The sequence below is a fragment of the Alligator mississippiensis genome, chromosome 15 (assembly GCF_030867095.1).
Source record: "Alligator mississippiensis isolate rAllMis1 chromosome 15, rAllMis1, whole genome shotgun sequence".
NCBI classification, from domain to species: Eukaryota; Metazoa; Chordata; order Crocodylia; family Alligatoridae; genus Alligator; species Alligator mississippiensis.
In genome coordinates this window covers 32,164,062-32,188,272 of record NC_081838.1, presented here as the reverse complement: position 1 = coordinate 32,188,272, position 24,211 = coordinate 32,164,062, and the positions used below count along the sequence as shown (strand labels likewise).

The 24,211-nt window shown below is 44.2% G+C and overlaps 1 protein-coding gene and 1 pseudogene across 1 annotated transcript in view; both read right to left on the bottom strand.

Annotated features, from left to right (window-relative positions):
- Positions 1–15: 15 nt before the first annotated feature.
- On the bottom strand, positions 16–2,422 carry LOC132245557 (olfactory receptor 4D9-like; annotated as a pseudogene).
- A 7,207-nt stretch (positions 2,423–9,629) lies between these two features.
- Positions 9,630–24,211, bottom strand: part of LOC132245556 (olfactory receptor 14A16-like) — a 33,074-nt gene continuing 18,492 nt past the window's right edge. The window contains exons 2-3 of the mRNA XM_059718146.1: positions 11,354–11,538; positions 9,630–9,838 (exon numbers count right to left, since the gene is read on the bottom strand). Coding sequence (XP_059574129.1) covers positions 9,630–9,838; positions 11,354–11,538 — 394 coding nt within the window. The remainder of the gene's footprint in view (positions 9,839–11,353; positions 11,539–24,211) is intronic.

Below are 24,211 nucleotides of genomic sequence, written 5' to 3'. Positions count from 1 at the left end.
AAAGCTTCAATTTCATTACTTTCTCCTGGAGAACAAAATTCTGTTCATTAACCTCCAGATAGCATTTTTCATCTCGGCATTTCTTAGAGTGTAAATGATTGGGTTCAACACTGGAGTGATGAGAGAGTAGGTGACAGAAACTATCTTATCTCCTAGTAACTTCTTGAAGGGTCGGTCATAGATGAAGATTCCTGGGATAAATATTAAGCTCATGACTGTGATCCAGGCAGCACAGGTAGACAGAGCTTTGTGCTGTCCATCTGTGACGTGTTTGCTGAATTTGACTAAGATGATACTATAAGATATGAGCAAGATCAAAAAGATGCATGAAAGGAGCAGTCCACTGTTGGAGACCATCAACAGCTCAACTAGGTAGGTATTAGCACAGGCCAGTTTGATGACCTGTGGGACATCACAGTAGAAATAGTCCAGGATATTGGGTCCGCAGAACGGAAGCTGGATGATCAGTGCAGTTTGAACAATAGAGTAAGTAAATCCTCCCATCCATGACCCTATCGCCAGTCCTGTGCACACATCCTGATTCATGATTGTCAAGTAATGCTGTGGCTTATGAATGGCCACATACGGGTCAACTGCCATCGCCACCAGGAAGATGCTAGCACCTTCACTAAAATGAAATAAGAATATCTGGATGATGCACCAGTTGAAGGATATGGTTCTGGTGTGAGAAACAAGGTCCTACAACAACTTGACTGCTGTGACTGAAGAATCACTGATGTCTGCGAAGGCCAAGTTGGCCAGAAAGAAGTACAGTGGAATGTGGAGATGGCTGTTGGTGACCACCACAATGATGATGGTCAGGTTGCTGAGCCAGGTCATGAGGTAGACTAAGAAGAAGACCAGGAAAAGAAGATACTTTAGCTCTGGACTCCTGGGTGAGACCCAAGAGGACAAATTCTGTCACTGGTCGTGAGGTTCTCCATTTCCATTGGATATCCTTAATGTATATTAACAAAGGAAACACTAATGATGAAAACAGTAGACAGGAGTTTTAGAACAGTTTCCATGGGATTGAATATGTTTTGGTCCACTTACATAAGGATCTAATGGCCATGAATGGTCACAATGACCAGCTGGAAATGTGTAATAGTAGGGCTAGTAATAAGGTGTTCTTTCTCCAGAAATCATAGTTTCTAGTCTTTCTGTTAACACGAAAGTTAGGTTATATATTTCACTATGCAGCAGTAACCCAGCTTCATAAGTGCCTTTTTGGTATTAGCGCAGAGTTTGTAATTCTATTTCAGCCTATGCATGTTCATGCATGAAACAATGAGGTGCTAGAAGTTGGATTTCCTACTTCTTGAGTGCATACCCTAGGCACCAGGCTATTGGGCAAAATGACATGGGGGCTGTCGTCCTTAATGCTTCCTTCTAACACATGCTAGTGATCGGTTCCTTTCCAGATTCAATTTTGGGCAGGTAAAAGAACACGTGAATGTGCCTGCATCACTGCCTGGTCAGAGTTCAGACTACTGACCATGCTCAGTCCCCACATGGAGATTTGTGTATCTACATTGCACTGCAAATAGAATTGCAAGCTTCATGGCTCTTACTTAAATGGCAGTGGCCTAGCTAGGTGTGTAAACTGAGTAATCTAGCCTTGAAAGTCCAGTTTTGTGTTAACACTATATGTGCCATCCATATTTCGCCCCCACATACTCTTTCTCTCACAGCCACACCAAGAGATAAAAGGAAACTGTGTTAAGATGGAATTAAGTTTGAAACTGGTATGGTCAAGGGCCTGCAGACCAAGCCCTATGAGGAGAGACTAGAGAAACTGGACCTCTTCAGCCTCCGCAAGAGAAGGTTGAGAGGCGACCTTGTGGCTGCCTATAAGTTCATCACAGGGGCACAGAAGGGAGTTGGTGAGGATTTATTCACCCAGGCGCTCCCGGGGGTTACAAGAAACAATGGCCACAAGCTAGCAGACAGCAGATTTAGACTGGACATTAGGAAGAACTTCTTCACGGTTCGAGTGGCCAAGGTCTGGAACGGGCTCCCAAGGGAGGTGGTGCTCTCCCCTACCCTGGGGGTCTTCAAGAGGAGGTTAGACGAGTATCTAGCTGGGGTCATCTAGACCCAGCACTCTTTCCTGCTTGTGCAGGGGGTTGGACTTGATGATCTATTGAGGTCCCTTCCGACCCTAACATCTATGAATCTATGAAAATGCCTAAATAAGTGTGAGAATAGAAGAGCATGCAGTATTCTGTCTAGTGAATTTTAGTAAATAAATCCAGTGTCTATATTTAGTCCATGATTTTTTTGTAGCCTGTTGAATCATGGACTAAATATAGACAATTGGATTTATGACACGTTATAACCTGCCTGACATCTGACTCCCCAGGTAAACCCCCCACTTTTTACCAGCTATACTCATTCCCTCCCTTACCTTGTCTCTCATCGTTTGACTACAGCCACTTTCATTCCCCCTCCCCCAACCTGTCTCTCACCTACTGTCCTCCCTAATTTACATTTTAACTGATTGGCTTTCTTGCATTTGTACTGGCCTCTGTCTGCTTTACCACGCCAGCCAGTAAGAGCACAGACCATCTGCAGATGCTTCTTTAGCCTGATGAAGGGTGTTTGTGCCCAAAAGCTTGTAAAGAAGAATTTCTCCACGTATTTCAGTTGGTCTAATAAGAGATAACAGATTTACCCAAAGAATCTTGTCTGCCTAAATGGTAACGAGAAATTAAGAACTAAAATGAAACTGGTACATAGTAGTAGTATATAGGGTACACATCTTGTCAAACTGTAAAAACTGATAAGCCCCACCCACTGACAGGTGCCCCGCCCCCTTTACTCTGCCCACTGACAGGTGCCCCACCCCTTGACCCCACCCCTAGACACCCCCCCGTCCGCCATCTTGCAAGCGGAAGTCCTGCCCCTAACCCCTGACCTTTGCCACTGGAAACTCCACCCCGAATCCTCCTGGCAGCCATCTTGGTAGCCATATTTGCTGCCATGTTGCATCCGAGAACACCCTGTTCCTAACACATGGCCTGTGACCTCACCAGGCCCAAACCCCTAGGCAGCCATGGTGGTGGCCATCTTGGCCGCCATGTTATGTCCCAGAACACCCTGTCCCCATCACATGCCTGCTGACATCAGAACAGTTGCTCCTTAACTGGGAAAAGCCTCCACCCGAGAATGCCGCTGAGCCAATAGGGGGGCAAGTTTAGGCGGGGGGTGGGGTGGGGTGGGACCTAGGCTGGCTGTCCCTGACCTGCCTCTTCACTAATAAATCTTGTTTTGCCACTATTTATTTTTTTTTGTCTGGCATTTAAGTCCTCCAGAAGTGTGTTGGTGAGGTGGGTACCACGGCTACCGGTCACGTCCCCAGGGGGGTCTTTGTTAAAGAAAATGTATTACACACCAAGGGCGGCGGGTAGTTTTGGTGGGGTGAACTCGCTTTTTGAAGCAGCCAAAAGTCAGAATAAGAATCTGAATAGAAGACAGGTAACCGCCCGGCTTTCAGATCAGGATCCTTACAGCCTACACAAGCCAACAAGAAGACATTTTAAAAGAATCAAGACTGTTGTTTCAGATGTGGATGCACAATGGCAGGCAGATCTGGTGGAAATGCAACAGTTCTCCAAACACATCAGTAGTTTTAAGTACATCTTAACAGTGATAGACATATTATCCAAACATGCCTGGGCTTTGAGTCTGAAAGACAAATCGGCGGGTGAAATATCCAAGGCCTTTAAAAGCATTTTCTCAATGGGTTGCATACCTGAAAAACTACAGACTGACCGGGGCAAAGAATTTTTAAATAAGCCTTTAAGCAAACTGCTAAAAGTATAATGTCTACCATTTTTTTTACAAATAATGAAGTGAAAGCAGCAGCTGTAGAAAGGTTTGCTAGAACATTAAAATCAAAGATGTGGAGGTATTTTACAGCCCACAACACCTTTTGCTATATTGATGTGTTACCAGAGTTTCTGAAGAGCTATAACCACAGCTCTCACAGAACTATCCGGGTCAGACCTGTTGATGTGAACTCATCAAACTCTTCCTGCGTGTGGAAAACAGTGTACGGAGACTACTTTAAAACAAAAACAGCAACACCCCTGTTCAGAAAAGGAGACCACGTGAGGGTGTCTAGAACCAAGGCGAGATTTGAAAAAGGTTATGAACAAACATTCACCGATGAAATTTTCATAGTGGATGAAGTCATTAAGCAAGCGTAGACCCCCCTCTACCGCCTAAAAGATTACAAAGATGAGTCAATTGAGGGTTCTTTTTATCCTGAAGAATTACAGAATGTGAACCCAAAACAGGACAAAGTTTACAGGATTGAAAAAGTCTGAGCAGAGAAAGGGAAGGGGAGAAAGAAACAGTTACTTGTGAAATGGTTAGGGTGGCCAGCTAAATTTTAATAGCTGGGTAGAAGCCTCCCAAACCTGTAACATTTAGAATAAAAGATAAGGCATTACTGCTGCTGAAAGAGCAAGATGAGCTACGGTGGTTTTTACATCACTTTACCTTTTCTGAAGCTAAAAAATGGGGGTATGTCCTGCACCATGGGTATTATTCATCCATCACAGAGTTGTTGGATCTTATGAATGATATCATTGCCAGTCACCCTACCCCGCCTGAATTAGTTGTTCTATGATCAGGTGAGCAGAAAAATTAGACTGAAAGCCAGAGATAACTCTTATGCTTTTTCTACTGGTGGTGAACTAGCCTATATTTTGGGGTTACTACCTGGATCCACTGTTAAAAGAACCCCTTTTACAGTTGATATTACCGGAGGATTCAATTCATTGTATCTCTACACAGACACTGTTGAACACCAGCTTGTTGGGGACTTTTCGGTTCCCTTGCTACGCTGCGTACCTACCCGTGGAAAAAACAATGAGTTAGTGGGGCTTGTCATATGCGATAGTGACAATGTCTCCATGAGTCAGCACCACATTGACACAATCAGCATCGAAATAAAGACGGATCAGAATAGACATGTCTCATATTTTGTTTTGGCAAGGTGATCGTTAAGCTCCACCTGCATCCCTGAAGGACTTTGGTGCTTTGAAATTAGAAAAAACACAATGATGGTGGTAAAAAATTATGGGGATCCATCCTTGTACAGAAATTATTACAAAACTCAAGCTGGGTATGGTCTCCCCGGTTATCAGGGGATGCCCGTGATGTATGGGGCTGGTGTGGGGGGCATATTCCACAGTCTGTTTAGAAAAGCCATCCCTCTTTTGAAAAGGGGCCTGGAGATTATTAAACCGTGGGCCGGTCAACAAATCTGGGCGGGTCTGGCCTTGTGTATATTAAAAAAAGGAGCCTTAAAAGAAAGCGAGCTGCGTCACATCCCCGGTGTACAGGCCCACCCCAACCCCTTTAAAGAAAGAAGCTAAGGCGCCAGGTCAGACAGAAATGAAAGACCAAGAAGCAACTGTCTGGGAGGAACAAGGGGCACTCTCCTGGAAGAAAAAGAAACATATTTTAATGGGCATGGCTTTTGTTCATGTCAGATCTGAAGAGTGTACCAAATCTGAGCTGGATTTGTTTCAGATAGCCCCCACACAGACTGACATTGAGAAAAGTCTGTACATTGAGACCCCCCCACTCTCAGCTATTACAGAGTCTGCCCCCCTTGACTCTTTCATTGCTGGGAATGGCGAAGTATTATGGATTTGAACAACACGTTGCTGTACCTTTGTTGCAAGATTGTAAAAGGTGATGGGACCGATCTTGATGATGGGGCTGCAGTAGGGTTGGTGAATTACCCCTTAGCCTCTGTTTTCAGCCAGCTGGATGTCACTCTGGGAGAGCGTCTCGTAAGCCAGAGCAACAACTGTTACCCTTACAGAGCCTTCACTGAATCGGTGCTCAACTACAGTGAGGACACACTTGCCACTCTGTTTTCGGCTGGTCTGTTTTACAAAGACACCCCCGGACAACATGAAGCGGTCGCCCTGGATGGTAATAACCATGGGTTTAGGAGGGGGGCAAGCCTGACTGCTGGGAGCAGAAAGATAGAGCTGCTAGGCCATCTCCACAGTGATTTGTTTTTTCAAGAAAAACTTTTGTTGAATGGCATGGATGTGAAAATTAAACTGACTCGCAGTAAGGATGCCTTCTGTTTGATGGGTGCCCTGGCGGTTGGACAGTGTAAACTACAAATCACATCTGCCTCACTTTTTGTGAAGAAAGCGAAGGTGGCTCCGGGTGTCCGGTTGGGTCACGCAGAGGCCTTGCTTACAGCCAATGCTAAATACCCCATAGACCGTGCAGGTCTGAAAGTGTTTAGCATCCCTGCTGACAGTCGGGTCAGTAATCAGGAGAATCTGTTTCTGGGACAGTTGCCCAAGCTCGTTGTTATAGGATTTGTGGATAACGACGCCTTTAGCGGGAACTATTCTAAGAAGCCCTTCAACACTAATTTTGTTGCCCTGTATGTTGATAGAGAACAAATCCCAGCAAAACTGCTACAGCCTGATTTTTGAGAATGGTAACTGTGTGAGAGAATACAAGCAGCTGGTACAGACTGCTGGTAAGCATATGAAAGACCATTCCCTATTGATCAACCGTGAGGAGTTTGCCCAGGGATACACCTTGTTTGCCTTTGACCGGTCTCCTGACCAGGAATGTGCTGATCATTATTCCTTGATTAAAACCGGGAACCTGAGAGCAGAAATACGCTTTGCAGGGGCTTTGCCCATCACTGTCAGTATGATCGTGTACAGGGTCTTTGACAATGTCATAGAGATAAACCAGAGGAGCAACGTGCTGTTTGACTACATGTGAAGATGGACAGTGAACAGCTCTCCAGAGTTTTATCTGCAGACCCTTACACCAAAAAGACTGTTTTAGATGTGTTCCCCTGTGACTGGCTCCCTAAGGCTCGGCTGTCTCAAAGACCCCTGAGCCTGGTGGTCAATACGCACCCGCATAACCAACCTGGAGAACACTGGCTGACTGTTTACCTGGTGGGTAGGAACCACGGAGAGTTTTTTGATTCGTAAGGTCACCCCCCAAGCAGCGCTCCGTTTCCTCAGAGTATTATGTTCTTTTTAAATAAAAATGCTGCCAGCAAAGCTTTTGAGATGAAACAATTACAAGACCCCACCTCTTTTGCCTGTGGATACCCGTGTGTGTTTTTCCTTCAGCATCGGAACAAGGGGTTGTCATTTGAACACGTTTTAAATTTGTATTCTGATGATTTAGTACAAAATGACCGCATGGCGATGCAGTTTGTAAATAGTAAATACAAGTCTTTCCACGTGTCCGGACCTGCCCAAAACCTGTTTCAACATGCCCAGACATGTCTCTTGCAGTGACTTCCACAAAAATGTTATTTAAATAAAGAACCCCACCCTCTAGTGGGTTTAAAAAAAACAAAAGAAAAAATGTGTATGTCCTTTTCTTGATATCACATTAAAAAGCACATTGTAGACAAAATTTTGAAGCAGTGTAGAATAGTTTATTGCAAGTGTAAAACTTTACACGCTAATCCACTTGCTTTGAGAGAGAACCTTTTGCTTATTTGGTGATGGTGTTTCTTGGCCTGCAGCAGAGGTTTTCAGGTGTTCCAAATGAGCCCAGTTTGCAGTATTGCCCACAAGAGAAGATGGTACATTGAGCCCTGCCAAGGTTTTCATAAAGATGTCCCAGCCTTTAGTTGGCTGTTTACTAGAACCGGCGTGAGTCTGGAGGGCCCCCCGGACTAAGTCAAACATGTTAGACCCCCTGATGAGCGTTCCTTTGTACACAAACGCCCCTTGCTCATCCCAAGAAGAAATATGTTTGTGCTGACTCAGTTTGTTGAGCAGCAGTTTAGCATTTTTCCTGTATCGGATGGGCACGTTATCCAACACTTCCTGAACAGTGGGGTCAGGATTTGTTGGTGTATCCAGGGGTTTTGCCATTTCTAAGGGGTTCTGTTCTGGCATAAACAGGGTTAACTTCCCTTTATCCAGATCACCTTGCTTCACGTGCACCAGGTGTTTTTGAAACACAGCAGCATACAGTTCAGCTTTATCATATTCAGTTAAATCCGGCCTTTGGAGAATGTCTGTCATTTCAGCATCCAATAAATGGGTTGCCTCAGTTCTGATATTTTCCTGAGGTAGTGGAGGAGTCCTTAATTGCTCCAGCTGATGGCTGGGCACCAGGTACATTTTTTCCACATACTCTATCACCGATTAGTCAAAAGTCCCGTGATCAGAAGTATGGCAAAACTTAACAAGAGGCCGATAAATCCCCCAGACTGTTTCACCTGCTGGGTTTTTTTTTTTATTTTTATTTTTTTTTATTTTTGAGAGAGAGAGTCTTTTGTTAATTAATTTTTTATGATTCTGTGTCTCTTTCAGTACATGGATTCGGTGGGGTGTCAAAGGGATGTTTCCTTTTAGGGTGTTCAGAGCAATTTCTGAAATTGCGGCTACTAAATCCTCAGAGGCCAAGCAGAGTATAGCTTTCCTCTGCTGGGGGGAGGATTGAACAAGCAGTTTTAAGATAGCCAAATTTCTCTTCACGCAGTTAGACATGTTCCCTTCTGCAGGTTCAGGAGCTAAAAAAGACCCTGCAGCTACATCATCTCTTTTTATTTTCACCCGCCGCTTTTTTCAAAGTGTAAACCGCCAGGTAGTCAGGAGGGAAAAGCCCTGTTCGTAATCTAAAAGCCTTGGGGGTAGAAGTGTTTAAGTCTATCACCAGATACCTGGTAAGGTTTTTTAGTGGCATCCTCAAAAGCTTCTAGAAGGAATTGGGTCTTGCCTAGGTACATCCGTCTTGCCAGAGATACCACCTGCAGCTTATCCCTGGGGATTTTAAACAGAACTATGTACTTTGTGTTGAATGTGATGGTGCGACTCCTTTTCCCTTGGCAGAATACGTTCTGAACTATATACGTGATGCTAAGGTTCTTGTGATGTACATACTTGGTAAAGGCTTTATTTCACCACTGTCACAAGCAGAGTCCATCTAGTCATCCACCACAGCCATATTTACTTTATGCAGGGGAAACAAGCGGTCAATATTAAGACTCTGCAGCACCCCCTCCACAAATCTGATAAAAGGGTATTTACAAAGTAATTCTTTATACAAAGGTTGCCAACAGCTATAACACCACGTGATATTCGTAGGCATAGGAGACAGCCAAGCCATCAGCATTATCCAACAGGTTTTTTTATAAAGTAACTTTTTCCACAGTTGCTAGGCCCCACAAGAATCACAGAAAAGGGATGCTTCCAATGCATATCCATATTAAAAAAATGGGGGGTAGGACTTTAAGTTTCCTGCAAGGACCCTTTTATCGTAAACGACTTTCTGTGTTTTCTTAATAGTCTTGGATTCGATCGTCCAGAGTTGTTTATTCCTGACAATCAAGTTCAGTTTTACTGAAATGGTTTTAGGGATGTCCCTGTAATCAAGAACCAGGTCTTTCAAGCTCTCAGAACTGACTTTTTCACAGTTGGCCACATTCAGGGTAATCCCCTTGACTTTTAAGCAGACTTTTCCTCCTGACAGCTTATACCCATAGGTTTTGGGACCTGCTGACACAAACTCTGTGATATGCTCATCTGGTGGGATCTCACTTGTGAGGTCACCTAAATAGTCGCCGAGCGGGTGGTTCTAGTCTCCCTCACGGCTCACGAAAAATCAGAGTCTGTATCGTGGTATGGACAGCGGTCTTGCAGGCTGTCTAACAACTCATATAGCTCTAAACATGCACATGCTGTAGCGAAGCACATTATGAGGATGTTAGTGTTGCCTGATAAAGTGTAACGCTCTTTGGAGTGCTTCCAAGACACGCAGGCCGTCTCATCATCGGTAAAGTCACAGGAGGAGATGTCGTAGGCTGGGGAAAAGAGATAACCAAAGAGAACTTCAGGGTCTCTCACAATACTGGTTTGGGAGTGTGACAGGTTGTCACTCGCGGCCGCTCTCAACATGGCCTGCACACCTGTCTCTGGGGCAACCACCCGCCTACTCTCCTGTCATGCCTTGTTCTTAATTAATTAGTGGGAGGCTGCCCTTATATTGCCCCACTGCTAGGGGGCGCTATCTGTGGCTCCGTTTCCTCCCCTACACCGCACTCCACAGCTCACCAATGGAATCATCGTGGTCTCACTTCTCTCACTATTTTGGCCCCTTCTTGTTCACCCTGGGCCTTCCTTCCTTTAGTGCACGCTCCCTCTGGTGCTAGGGATCTCTCCGGCCCTATCTCACTCTGTGCCCTCTTTTCCGGGGGCCTTATCTACAATGCTGCCCCCTCCTGGGACTTTCCAGTGCCCAGCTTGGGCTTCCCAATGATGCGGCCCCCTTTCTGGGGCTCTCAGTACCCACCTGGGGCTTCCCAATAATTGCTGCCCCTGTCTGGGGCTCATAGTGCCCAACTTGGGGCTTCCCAATAATGCAGCCCCCTATCAGGGGCTCCCAGTGCCCACACTTGGGCTCCTTCAAAAGGCTGCCCCCTATCTGAGCCTCACAGTGCCCAACTTGGGCTTCCCAATAATGTTGCCCCTTTCTGGGGCTTGCCGTGCCCAACTTGGGCTTTCCAATAATATTGCCCCCTTTCTGGGGCTCTCTGTGCCCACACTTGGGCTTCTCAATAAGGTGCTCCCCTCTCTGCTCGCCGCATCCACCCTGGGGCTTCTCGAATGCCCCACTCTGGGGCTGGGGTCTATGCACCCCGTAAACTGCGCCCTTACTGGCACCGGGATCCCCATGCCACTGTGGGTCTCCTATGAGGTCTCCTCCAACCCCTTATAGCCTCACCCAAACCACCGGTGATAGACAACAAAGCAGAACACAAACTCAAGCCCCTTGGCTACAACTTAAATATACGCCGTCTGGCTATAACAACGTTGCTCAACTCAAGTCAAGCTGTACCTGCGGTTCTCGCTGCTTCTAGCATCATGGCTTAAGGAGCTCCTGCCTCTCTGGCTGCTGGCAGGGAGCTGCCTCTGGTCTCGGCTCCTGGGCTTTATAAGAGCCAGGCCCGGCCCCTTCCGGTCACCTGGCCTTCATTGGTTGCCCCGGCAGCCCCCAGCTGGGCTCCTTAGTCACTGCAAGGGCTCCTTCCATAGCAGCTTTTCCCCTCTTCAGGCACAGGGCACCTCAGTGCTCTGTGACAGGAAGATTTGTTCACTGGCCGAATTTACCCAAAAAGAATTTAGAAATAATTTTGCTATTTGCCATTTTGAGGGGTTTGGTTTAATATGCTCAGGTTGCAAAGACACGCCTTCTTTTTGCAAGAAATTGGCCATGTATTGTTCTTGCTTTTCTTTGCTGGTACACCAGGTGAGATACCTTGAGGCTTCCTGTTTCTATTGGAGGTGAAGGGCTATGTAATTTTCAAAATGTTTGTTACTCATCTCCGGAAAATGCCAGACCTCATAGATTTTAGCTACTTTGTAACCCTTGGTGATACCTTTGTTCAATTCAGGTGTGCACCAAGTGCCCAGGAGGACCCTTTCCTCATCCGTGTGAGTACATTTTGGCTGGTTTTTTTCTGCACAAGTTCGGCACAGTGGGAACATGAGTTTCCCATTCACCCTGACAGGTAACACAGGGGAAAAGAGCCCATGTGGTGGGTACAATTTCACCTTGGCCAACCCAAAATAGCTTGACAGGGGTCTGAAATTGTCATGAATGATTTTGGGGTGCCCTACAGGATATTGCTTTGTTTTGTTGATGAAGGGGTAGAGACTGGTAAAATCATAATAGTGAATTTGCTCACCTGGGTTAGCTTTGTAATATAACCAGACAGCATTAGTCCTTCCCCCAAAAAGAGCATCCCTAGGTGTCAGAGGAGACGGCAACTGGGTTCTAAGAAATCAGAGAGCTTCTCATCTGATTGTAACAAAATCCTCCACTCGTGCTCCCAAATGGTCCTGACGGTAAACCCCACTCTCTTAAGGCAATCGGCCTTGTGCTGCGTCTGATAATTCAGAAACCCGTAAGTTGTCCCTGTCAAAGGGTTCCACTCATTTTCATTGTAGCAGGTGACATAGCCATGGAAAAAACAACCATTAAATTCAAAGCCTGTGGGTTTTCCATCAATGATGGCATAACCATCTAAAAAATAGTCCCCCACCTGAAATTCCCCACCCTGTAAGGCGTGCTGAATTTGAGTATTTTCTTTTCAGAGAGATACATGAGCCACTGGATAGCGGGGGCTGAAAATCTCTTTGTCTGTCTGTGGTAGTTGTCTGGGGGAAGTAGTGCAATGGTCTGGTCTTTCAAAAACATAAATCTGTACATGGCCATGCACACAGAACCCAGCCTGATATATTGGAAGGGGTCTATGCAGAGATTTACACATTCCAGTTTACCCTTCTTTTTCACCATCTCTACCCGCCAAGTCATTTTCATGATATCATTCCTATAGAGGCGACAGGCCTCCTTCAACATTTTTACATCCCCCTGACAATAATAGGCCAGCTCTTTTTGTATATCAAAGGTCTTATCCCGGTACCAATCTAAAAATTGCTCTCTCTCGCTAGGCATCATGTTTTCAACCCCATAGTACCCTGCTTCAGGGAGAGGCCCCACATAATTTTGATTTTCCTGTGTGTTAAAAAAAAATGTGGGAAATGACCTTTGCATTCTTCAAAACCCATGGACTGGGGGAGTTTGAGTTTCATAGGCAGAAAGTTTAAAGAATCTATGAAACGGATATCCAGGCTGGTGACTTCTATGCACATGAGTTTACCTCCCTGGGTGATGAGATTCATAGCCATTTTTTCTTTTAATAGTTGGCTAACTATGAAGTAGCCATCATAGCCTTTGGCATTGTGAGCTACGAATGTGTAGCCCTGGTACTTTTTATCGATGAAGACCTTGATAAAGTCTGAGAGGCATTCTTCACCCTTAAATTCCCATGTCTGCTCTTTATCTTGGGTCTTACCCTCCCAGGGGGTTTCTAGAGCTAACCCCATTGCAAAAATGAAATTCGGTATGTGCATACCTGTCTCCTGCATACATTCAAAATCATAAAAAATGTAACCCTCCCCTATTTCAGGTTTAGTAATCCAGGGCATACAGCACTGGTGCTTGTCTACATCCTTGATCTGCCCATAGCACTGCTTGCATTGCCTCCCCTTACATTCGTGGTTTTTGTCCACATACGATTTACATTCATAGCACAAAGTTTTAGACAAGCAGTGAACCCTTTTCTCAGAAGCCAGAACTCTGTGTCTCTTTAAGCACCCTGAGGACCAACAGACCAGTTTACAGTTAGGACACCTCTGTGCCTCACCCACATTATCTGCGCAGTCTCAGGTCAGACAGAGGTGGCACCAGAATCTGCACGCGTGGTTATGACTGTACAATGCCGACAAAGATCGCAATAATTTCTTGCCCCAAAAACCTTTTTCACATCCAGAACCCCACAATAATGCTGATCATGCAACATAAGGAAACAGGTATTTGGGTACTGGGGTGCCTTGTGTGTTTTAAAGAAACTCCACCCCATTTTCTCCTTATGCATCATTATATGGATGTTAACCTTTATGAGATCTTTGAACAATGCTACGTCCTTCAGCATAACCTGCTTTTGTGCTGACCACCCCAACTTCTCGTGCAGTTGGCTTGCACCATGTAGCAACTCTGCATCTGTGGCTCCTCTAAGAGTGGTCAGAGCAAGCAGACTACCAGCAAAACAGAGCTTACTATCAAAGGTGTTAAGATCTACCATCTCTCTTTGGCAATAATTTGGGAATAGGGGATAGAACTTATCACTCTCTGAGCACCACCACCCACACCTCTTACAACTACCACGATCAACCAAAATGTTGAATCAAAGAGTATTTCTCTCTAACTTTGATGTGCAAGCCACTTGTTCTCAGGTTTATCAGGGCCTCCCCTCCTATGATGCATACCATGTCTAGTGCCACGACCATACAGACCACCTCCCCTCCGTACAACATGTGCTCTTTTGGTTGCACAATAATCATGATCTTTCAAGGCTCTATGAGTGTCAACATCCCCCCAAAGTCTCCTCTTTTCCCCTGAAAAATAATCATGATCCTTCAAGGCATTATATGTATCAACAGTCCCCGAAAGTGTCCTCTTTTCACTTGAGAAATAATCATCATCTTTCAAACACATGGGGAGAACCTCCTCAGGTTTCTCTAAAGTGTGTGAGGAATCAGTCTTGTGTTTTTTATTCACAGACCCCAAAACAGCAGCTTTGGAACTGTGAATGTTTGTGTTTTCACACATGGCTCTCTCAGGGCTTGGTGGTGCATTTTCCTCTGAGGAACCATGTGGTCTTTTCTTTTTTTACCGTGTCCTTCTGCTTTGGTTTGAGTGGGGTCTAGTCCATGGCGTTTCTAATCCTCAGGGTGGGGGTTTCTGCAGTTTGCAAAGAGTGCTGCTAGAGGCCTTCGAACTGGCACTTGTTCCTCTGGTGTTTCTGGAACATTGTCTCTCCTTTGAACGGTCTTGCTTGAGATCACTTGGGAAATACAACATAGATATCTAAGCATCAACAATCCACTTCCAAGATGAACACACAATCTGTCCCTAACCCTTAGCCTATCTCCTAACCCTAAAACACACACATGTTGACTCTCAGCCCTATACCCAAAATGCATACTGTTTTTAAAAAGGTACAAGGCTGAAACACCCATGCTTTAAAAGATCCATGGCAAAATTAACCCCACCAATGGAGGGAAAAAAAAATAAAAAAACACTTAAAGAGTTTCAAAAGCTTAATTTCAGAAAAATGTACTTTTCACTACAGGATAAAGACATGAGGGGACATGCTTGCTTTGGTTTTCCATTCTTCAAGAAGGGTTTTCTGCTTGGGGTAAAGAGTTACAAAATGATGTTCTGACATAAGCTTTATATTAACACACCCCAAATATCTCTAGGTATAGAAAGTTAAAAATGGTTACATACATACCACCCCTGTCTTGTTCTGCCCCCCCCCGCCCCCCCCCCCTGAGTTTTTCTGGTGTAAAGTTGGTCTGTTTCTGCTGTAATGAAGACCCCTAAAGAACCAGTAAGTAAAAGATACTATAACGAAACAGAGAAGATATCTATACAGAAAGAAGTAAATGAAACATTAACAAAAACATATGAGTACATACCTAGATCCTGTCTGGGAACAGTTTCAGAATCCTGAGAAAAGGGATGTTTTCTGCCCCTCTCAGGGTTATATCCTGATGACTTCTATTTTTAATATGTATGAGGCTTCTCTCAGGGATTGGTAGGTCATCGTCAAGGACTGCCCAGGTTATTGCATACTGGTCTCTAATTCACCCCGTAGACACTCCTTGAGGTGGAGGACGGCCATGATTTTTGCATGCTGCCCCTTGATTCGTTCCTGTGGGCCCATTGTGATGGATCCAAAACCTATTCAATTGTGGGTGGGACACACCCTGCCAGTCCCCATTGTATGTTTCTTAGGTGTGAAAGCAGCAGCTGATAAAATCAAAACCCTTGAATTTTGGGCACATCCAGCCAGCCTTTTTTTGTAAGTTTCTTAGGTTTGAAGACAAAACCTTGTTGCACCCATCAAGTTACAGATCTCCTGTATGGCTCCATAGATTTTTCTTTAGGCTCGTTCCAACAAGTCCTGAGCTGTGACCCCTTATAACCTTATGAGTTGTGTCTGGACTTCATCACAGCAGTTGACAATCTAGAGCCCATGATGCCATTGTATCCACCCTGTGGAGGAAGGTCTTTTCCTAACAGGGGCCTTCTCTTACTCTGTGCTGTGCTTTACTGCAGCTGGGCAGCAAAAAGAAGCAGCACTGAGGAAAAGTGGTAGTAGTCCAGTATACAACACCAGATCGATGTTGTATGCTGGATGTGTCGTCCAATCTTGAACAGGAGAGCTTGCATCTAAATGGCAGCCAGTGCATGGATCTTTGGTTCTCTATATGTTGCCTTGCACAGTGGTAACACCTTTAGTGTATCTTTCCGCCAAGCTAATATCATCAACCAGTTCTTCTGTGGAATCCCTCAGCTAATCAAGCTCACTTGCTCTGACTTGTTCCTTACACAGCTTGAGATAATTGCTGTTGGTGTTTGCATAACTTTAGACCTGTTTTCTTTTCATAATTGTATCATACATTCAGATCTTCAACACAGTGCCCATCTGAGCAATGACAGTACAAAGCCTTCTCCACCTTCCTTCCTCACCTCATCCTGGTCTCCTTGCTTATTAGCATGAGTACCTTTCCCTATATGAAACCTATCTCTAGCTCCCCATCAGCTCTTAATCTCATAGAAACCATAATCTGTTCCATGCTGGATCCAATAATCAGTCCAGTTAGGTAAAGCAGTGGGGAGGGGAGAGGTGGGAGGGTTGTCGGGGGGCGGGCAGGGTGACAGTGGGAGCAGTTGAGTGCAGGGCTGTTCCTGCCCATCTACCCTACTTTGACCCCTGCAGCAGTCAGAGGGAGATCTTAATCTCATAGAAACCATTATCTATTCTATGCTGGATCCAATAATCAATCCAGTTATGTACAGCTTTGGTCTCCAATCTTTTAAGGTCAGAAATCACTTTTGGAATTTAAGAGGAATTGATGACCCCCCTCCCCCCCCGCAACCACCACCACCGCTCCGCCCAGCAGGTAAGTCTGTGGGGGGGGGGGGTGCAGATTGAGGCCCCAGCCTTATCCCTATCTCCACTCCTTTCCTCACCACTGAGGCTCCGATCACACCCCACAATGGTGGTGAGGAAGGGGCAAGCCCTGCACAGCCTGGGTGGGGAGGGGACAGAGCCATGAGCGGCTCATTGGTGGCACGTGGGGAGGTGGGGAACGCAGCCTGGTAGGGCAGGTGGGGCATGTGCCCCCAGATTAGTATTCAGGGGTTGCATCCATGACTCACAATTGCCCCCATAATCTGAAGGGTGGGGTGCTGCATACCACTTTAGGAAATCCTGCATCCACCCATGGATGTTACAATTTTTATCATGACTTCCGTATTATGCTGTGTCTTTACTGATATTATCAACTTGTAGCATAATTGTCTCCATGATAACCAGATATATCCATGCCATCCTTTTATGAAAGCTGAGGTCATTTACAAAGGTAGAAATCTAGAGTACCTCTACCAAATCTAGTTCTCATTCTCGCTCTTTCACCTCCAAGCCCTGGCTTCCAATGTCCTTGCACAGGATTCTGTGCAGTCTATTGAAGGTTCCTCAGCCAGGTCAAATGCATGTTGTTCCATGGAAATTAAAGGTTTGGGACTATGCACTGCCAGTCAGAGTGTGAATAAAGCCTTATGAACAGACTAAGGCTTTTACAATGTTAGTTGTTTAACCTACATTTAATCTTACCAAGTTAGGTAAAAAATTTGTTAGGGACATTTTTAATCTTCAGTTCTTACTCATGCTGTATTTACATTAGACCCGTGAGTCTATTGCACAAGCAATAATCCTGAACATTATCATACAATCAGCATTGAAAATGACCCTAAGGATTATCTAGCCCTAACTAACCTTGCTCAGTTCTGACAAGATTTCATTATACAGCTCACCTTTCAAAGACTTTATGATTACATTTGTCGCCCACCGACCTTCTCCTTTACCTTCTTAAAAAGTGAAGCCCAGACCAGCACTAAGAAGTATCACTTTCACCTCAACTGTCTTACACCTCTTAATACAGCTCAAAAAATGCATTTTCTTTCTTTACAATTGCACCATATTGCCAATTTATTTTAAGTCTCTGATCCCCTAAAACTCCTTGATCCTTCACATAAATGCTGGTTCCCTGGCACTTATCTCCCATTCTGTATTTGTGCTTTTCGTTACTTTTTCCTGGATGTAGCATCTTACATTTATCCATACTGTCTTTCACCCTGTTACCTCTCACCCAGTTATCTGATCTATTAAAACCATTCATATTCCACTCTTGTCCTCCAGGGTGTTTGCAAGCCTTCCCTGTTTTGTGTCAGCTGCAGATTTTCTCAGGCAGCTCTCTATTCTGGCATTCAAATCATTCATCATATCATTTAGAAAACCACATCCACAAGTCATCATCATCTTGGAATTAAAGGATTTATTTGAGGTGGCACAAGGAACACCAGACTTTTTCACTTGCACTTCAACAATGTTAACACAAAATGACTTCAGTTGAATAACAGACTTTATAGCACTGCTGAATGTAGCTGAGAACTGTCATGTTTCATAAGCAGAATGCACACGACATTATGAAAACTTAACTTAATTTTATGATTTAATCATAGAGCTAAAGAAACAAAGTAGGAAACCAAATGCATGAACTAAAAAGGGATATCCTGTTCTAGGAGACTATCTGCCTTTGGAGCAGTTTTCTCAAAGCACATTTGACCTCCTTGTTCCTCATGGTATAGTTGAATGGATTTACCATTTGAGGAACCACAGAATACAGAACAGCTGTCAGAAGATCTAGAGAGGATGGGAAGGTGGAGGTGAGTTTCATGTAGGTGAAGGTACCAGTGGAGATAAACAGGGAGACCACAGTGAGGTGAGGAATGCAGGCGGAGAAGGCTTTCTGCCGGCCCTGCTCGGAGGGGATTCTCCACACTGAGGTAAAGACCTGAACATATGACACAACGATGAAAACAAAGCAGCCTAAAGCTAAAAACATATATACCCATCTTTCTGTCTGCCCTACAGAAGACAAATGAGAAAAAAAATGAGATTATGTAATAAGACATCCAGTACTTCTACTGTCTCACTGTCTGTTCACTTAAAGCCATTATTTAACTCACCTACCTATTAGTGATGCAGTTACTAGTAATAGAACCACAATTTTATCATTTGAATAATTCTACTAATAATTAAAATCACAATTAATAACAATAGAATAGAAAGGGCCTCAAAAATCAAATGCACAAATGCAAGAACGTTACTCCAAAATTATCCCTGGCCAATGTCCATCCAATCTCTTCTGGAGAATCTCCAAAGAAGGGGACTCCACAACTTCCCTGGGCAATCTGTTAAATGTCCTCACTACTCTGAAAACAAGGGTGCTTTTTTCCTCAAATCTAATCTAAAATTTACTTTAATTGTAAGCGTGACATCCTTCCCAATGCAGCAATGGGGAACTGCTGCTCTTCACCCACTACCGCATCGCAGTTTTTCAGATATTTCAAGACTGCTGTGATGTGCCCACTTACTTGCTTTTTCTGCAAACTAAATTTGCCTAGTTCCCTCAACCTCTCCTTGCATGGCTTGCATTCCAACCCATTATCATTTATGTCACCTATCTCTGAACTTCCCTAACTTTTCAGTATTTTATTTAAAATATGGACCCCAGAACTTCACATAATAGTCTAGATGAAGCCTAACCAGCAACAGGTCGATTGACACTATAAAGTCATGGAACCAGAAGGGACCTGTGCAGTCATCAAGTTCAGTCCCCTGCCATGGGCAGGAAATTATTGGGCTCAGATGTGCTCCTGTCCAGCCTCATCTTGAACATCTTCAAGGAGGGCGACTGCACCACCTCTGCTGGGAGTGTTCCAGATTCTGGTGAGCCCCACAGAGAAGTTTTTCCTCATGTCCACCCTGAATTTACCCTCTATTAGTTTATGCCCATGGATCCTCATCCTCCCTTGCGGTGCCCTCCTGAATAGTTGCTCTCCTACTTCTTGATGCTACCCACAATGTGCTTGTAGGCAGCTATCAAGTCACCTCTCAGCCTTTTCTTACTCAGCCTGAACAGGCCCAGTTCCCAGAGTCTCTTCTCATAGGACCTACCCTCCATGCCCTTACCCATACAGGTAGCCCTTCTTTGTACCCTCTCGACCTTATCCACATTCTTCTTAAAGTGTGGTGCCCAGAACCGGGCACAGTACTCCACCTGAGGCCTCACCAATGCTGAATAGAAAGGGACGAGTATGTCCCTGGATCGATTGACCACACATCGGCTGATGCATGCCAGAGTTTTGTTTTCCCTTCTGGCAGCCTCGACACACTACTAGCTCATACTCATGCTCTAGGTGATAGTGACCCCCAGGTCTGATTCAGATGCTGTGCTAGCCAGTGGACCACCACCCACTGTATAGTTGTGGTGAGGGTTCTTCTTCCCCAGGTGAAGAACCTTGCACTTCTCCCTCCCTGTTAAACCTCATCTGACTTTATTCGGCCCAAAAATCTGGTGTGTCAAGGTCATCCTGATCTTTGCCCTATCCTCCCGTGTATCTGTACAGCTTGGTATTGTCTGCTGACATAATTTTTTAACTTTCCACCCCCTCGTCTACATTATTAATGAATATATTGAATAGCACAGGTTCAAGCACCGATCCCTATCACCTTCCATGCTTTCTAACTAATACTTCTGTTGGTGCAGCCCAAAACTGCATTCACGTTTTGTAGCTACACCAAATTGATGACCCATGTTGAGTCTGTGATGCACCAGGTTCCCAAGATCCTTTTCAACAATGCTGCCACACAGTCATTTATAACCCAGCTTGTATATGTGCTTTTAATTATTCTTCCCTAGGTGGAGCAACTTGCATTTCTTTCCTTGGGCTTCATCCTTTTGTTTTTAGCCCAGCTTCCCAGTCTGTCCAGATACATCTGAATTCTGTGCCTGTCCCCTAAAGCGTCAGCAGTTCATCCCAGCTTCACAGAATCTGGATATTTGCCTATATCCAAATAATTGATGACACCAAATGGTAAAGAAAAGTTTTCCATTCTTCCTCTTGCAATTGATGGCATTTATTTCAGGTGGCACAGATGGTAAACTTCATACATGAAACACTGTTAACACAAAATGACCCAAGTCAAGTGTCATTCTACGTACAAAGCTACAAAATTAACCTACCACCTTCATTTTTTGTAAACAGGTTGCATACTATAGCATGAAAACAATAATTTAATGAATTAATTATTATTTATGGAGTATTTTCCACAAAACCTTTGGAGCAGTTTCCGCAGGGCAGCTTAGATCTCCCTGTTCCTCATGCTGTAGATGACCGGATTCATCAATGGAGGCACCACACAATACAGAACAGCTGCCAGCAGATCCAGAGGGGACGGGGAGTCATGGATGGGCTCTTGTGGTGAAGATCTGAACATAAGACACAATGATGAAAACAAAACAACCTAAAGCTAGAACAACACTGAAGGCAAGAGCTAGGAAGAGGAGGAAGTGTAAGATCTGCAGCTCCCGAGTGTCATAAAACCCCAGGAGGAGGAATCCTGTCCCTGTGGTTTTGTTGGACATTTTTCTCCTCGGTGCCTTGTGCAAGGCTGGTGAAGGGAGAACAAAGGCAGCGATCAGGGTCAGAGAAACAAATGTTCGAGGGAAGCTCACATCAGCAGTAACATCTCAACCAAAATGTCAAAGGTGCCCATGTGGCACTGCTGGGAACAGTTTAGTGGAAAGCAGGTTTTCTGGTTATTTTCTTGTTGCACATATTATGTTGTCTGTAACAGCCATTGCTTGTGGCCATACCTATATAAAAAGCAAGCCATACTATTTCAGGGGAAAAAGAAAACATTTTATAATTACTTTAATTGATCCTGTAATGCTTCATGGAGTGTGTTCTTTCTTTGCCTTATTTCCCCTTCTCCTCCAAGGACTCTCTGTGAATAAAACCATCTCCCCTCAGCAAACTGGCACAATGACGGGATATAGCCAGACCTGGGAACCAGCTGGGGAAGAAGAACAGTGGCCTGAGGTGTTGAAAAAGTCACCTATGAACCATCAGAAACAGCATTTCCAAAACAATCATCCATATGCTGTTTTTAGCAGGCAGTAATTCGGCATTTGATATTTTCCTAACAGAAGCAAAAGCAAGAACTACAGCAACAGTCAGTGGCCCAGGAACAGCAATCTCTCATTACACTGACTAGGGGGTTAATTTTGTAAGATGTCTCCCCTGGGTTGGACTGGACTGGATTCGATCAACTGCACCCCACTTGCCCACATGCTAACTGATGTTGCCAGAGATCTCCAGCAGATGGTTGGGATAGAATTTCCCTTCACAAAAATGATTCTGGCACTTCCCTTAAACATTAACTATATCCATGTTACCTCTAATTTGATTCCTACTATATCTTCTATCAAATTCCAGGGCTGAAAAACCTTGGGCTGTAGTTCCCAAGATGACTTCTGAAGCCCTTTTTTGAAGTTGGGTGTTGTGTTGTCAACCTGAAAAGCTTCTGGTACGGAGGCCCTTGCTAGGTGACATGCTATGAACAGCAACCCTGCACTTTCACATTTAAATTGCTACACAACTCTATAAGGGAATATGATCTGGTCCCAATCACTTGCTTACAGTTTTAATGTATGTATTTGCTTTTGAACCTCCTCCCTTGTCACTTCATTTTGATCTCTCTGCATTTATTCAGTGTGGATCTAGCATGGGCATCTCCCCAGTATTTTCTACTGCCCAGTTTGCTGCCCAGCTTCTGATATACTTTTAAAGAATTCTTCCTTCGTTAACAAAACATGTTTCAAATTCTCTTTTGGCCTGCCTTACTATGCTTTACAATTAACCTGCTAGAATTGGCATGCTTTCCTCCTTGGGCCACAGCCCTACTCAAACCTCTCTTGGGTCAGAATAGCTGCTGCTTAATATGTGTTTTATCAATATAGTGTTTTAAAGCATTTGCATTTGGCTGATAGTGCTGTGCTCCACAAAATGCTAACTCAGTTTCCTTTCCTCTTCCCAGGTACATACAGCCAAGCTACAAGTAGCATCTAAGTGTCGCCTTGTCCTTGCCACACATTGTCTCCCCTCGTCTCTGATACTCACCATCAAGCATTTACATATTCACAGACCTGCATTTTACACACTGGTTTCTGTTCCATCCAGGGGAACAGAAAACACACTCTCCCTATGAGTGAAGAAGGGTGTTTGTGAGCAAAAGCTTACAAAAAAAACATTTTTTTCCAACTATTTAGTTGGTCTAGTAAAGGTATTACAAAGGATCTTGTCCAGAATGATTTTATATTGAGCTCCATGTGCAGACCGCCTGCCACCTGGTTCTAACCCTTTTACATGATCCCAGCCCCAACTGGAGTGCTAGCTGTGTGCCATCACTGCCTAGTACCATCCCTCTGGCCACCTAGACTCTGTCCCATTTATCTTTGCCATTTCTATACAAGGATGCTAAACTGTTTTGGGAAGGGAGTGCATCTTACTATGTGTTTGCTCAGCGTGCTTCTTAGATGTCCCCTGACACAGATTTCAGAGGCACTACGAGATGTAAAATAAAACTTGCTGGATATCTACTGTGCTGGTTCCTCCTTCGTTCTTCCTTCAAACATTATTCCGGGGAATGAGAGATATTGCATGGAGGGGGTTGGAATTGGGCTATTTCTGAGCATTGCTGAGGGTCTTGAATCAGGCTTTGAATATAGAGCTGGAGGTCTGTTTCCATTAAAGTTTCCTGATTAAAAAAAAAGTATTTTTTTCTAAACCTAGCGTTTATCACAGTATTTCAATTTCTTCAAAACTGTTAACTTTCATAGAAACAGTATTATTAAAACATAAAAAGGTTCAAAGAAAGAAAGAAGAAAATTTGATTTAAAAGGTGTTATTTCTGGCAGTTTTGCTTGAAAATATACAGTTGTCAAAAACTGAAATTAATAAATGGGTTCTGGGTGACAAATTGAAATTTTCTGGGGGGAGGTTTTCTCTGATTGTTTTGTTTAATTTTAATTATTTTTTCCCCCCTGCCCAGCTAGAGCACTTTTAATACATTTACATTGTCCTCTACATTTCCAGGCTTCTCTCATTTTCATCTTCCCAAATGACGTGGACACACACAAACTCAACTTTTAACCACCCAAATACATTTCATTGCAATGACAAACTGGCTGCAATTTACTTACTCAGGTTTTTCCTGGTTTGTGATCTGATTCTCTAGTCCCAGGAGTCTTTACTTACTTTTGTTCTATCAACCTATATAATTTCCCTTTTCCCTAAAACAGTCTTATCTCGGTGTTAAATGCTCAGATATCTTACCTTCACTCCATGACTGACACAACTAGACCCAAACCAGTTTGTCACTAGAGAGAACTGAAGACCTGAAGCTGCAGGAAGGGGAGTTAACCACCTCTCTTTTGGGCCATGTGGGGATGTTCCCTAGAATCCAGCTTAGCTCTGAAGCAGAGAACCAGAGGGAAGCATTCCCAAATTGATATATTTAAAAGTTTTAATTTTAATCTTTTGGTTAGACTACAATGTAATTGTTTGTCCTGCTTTGGAGCCAAGATCTGTATCATAGGGAGGCCAGACTATCAAAGATATTTCAGCACCTAAC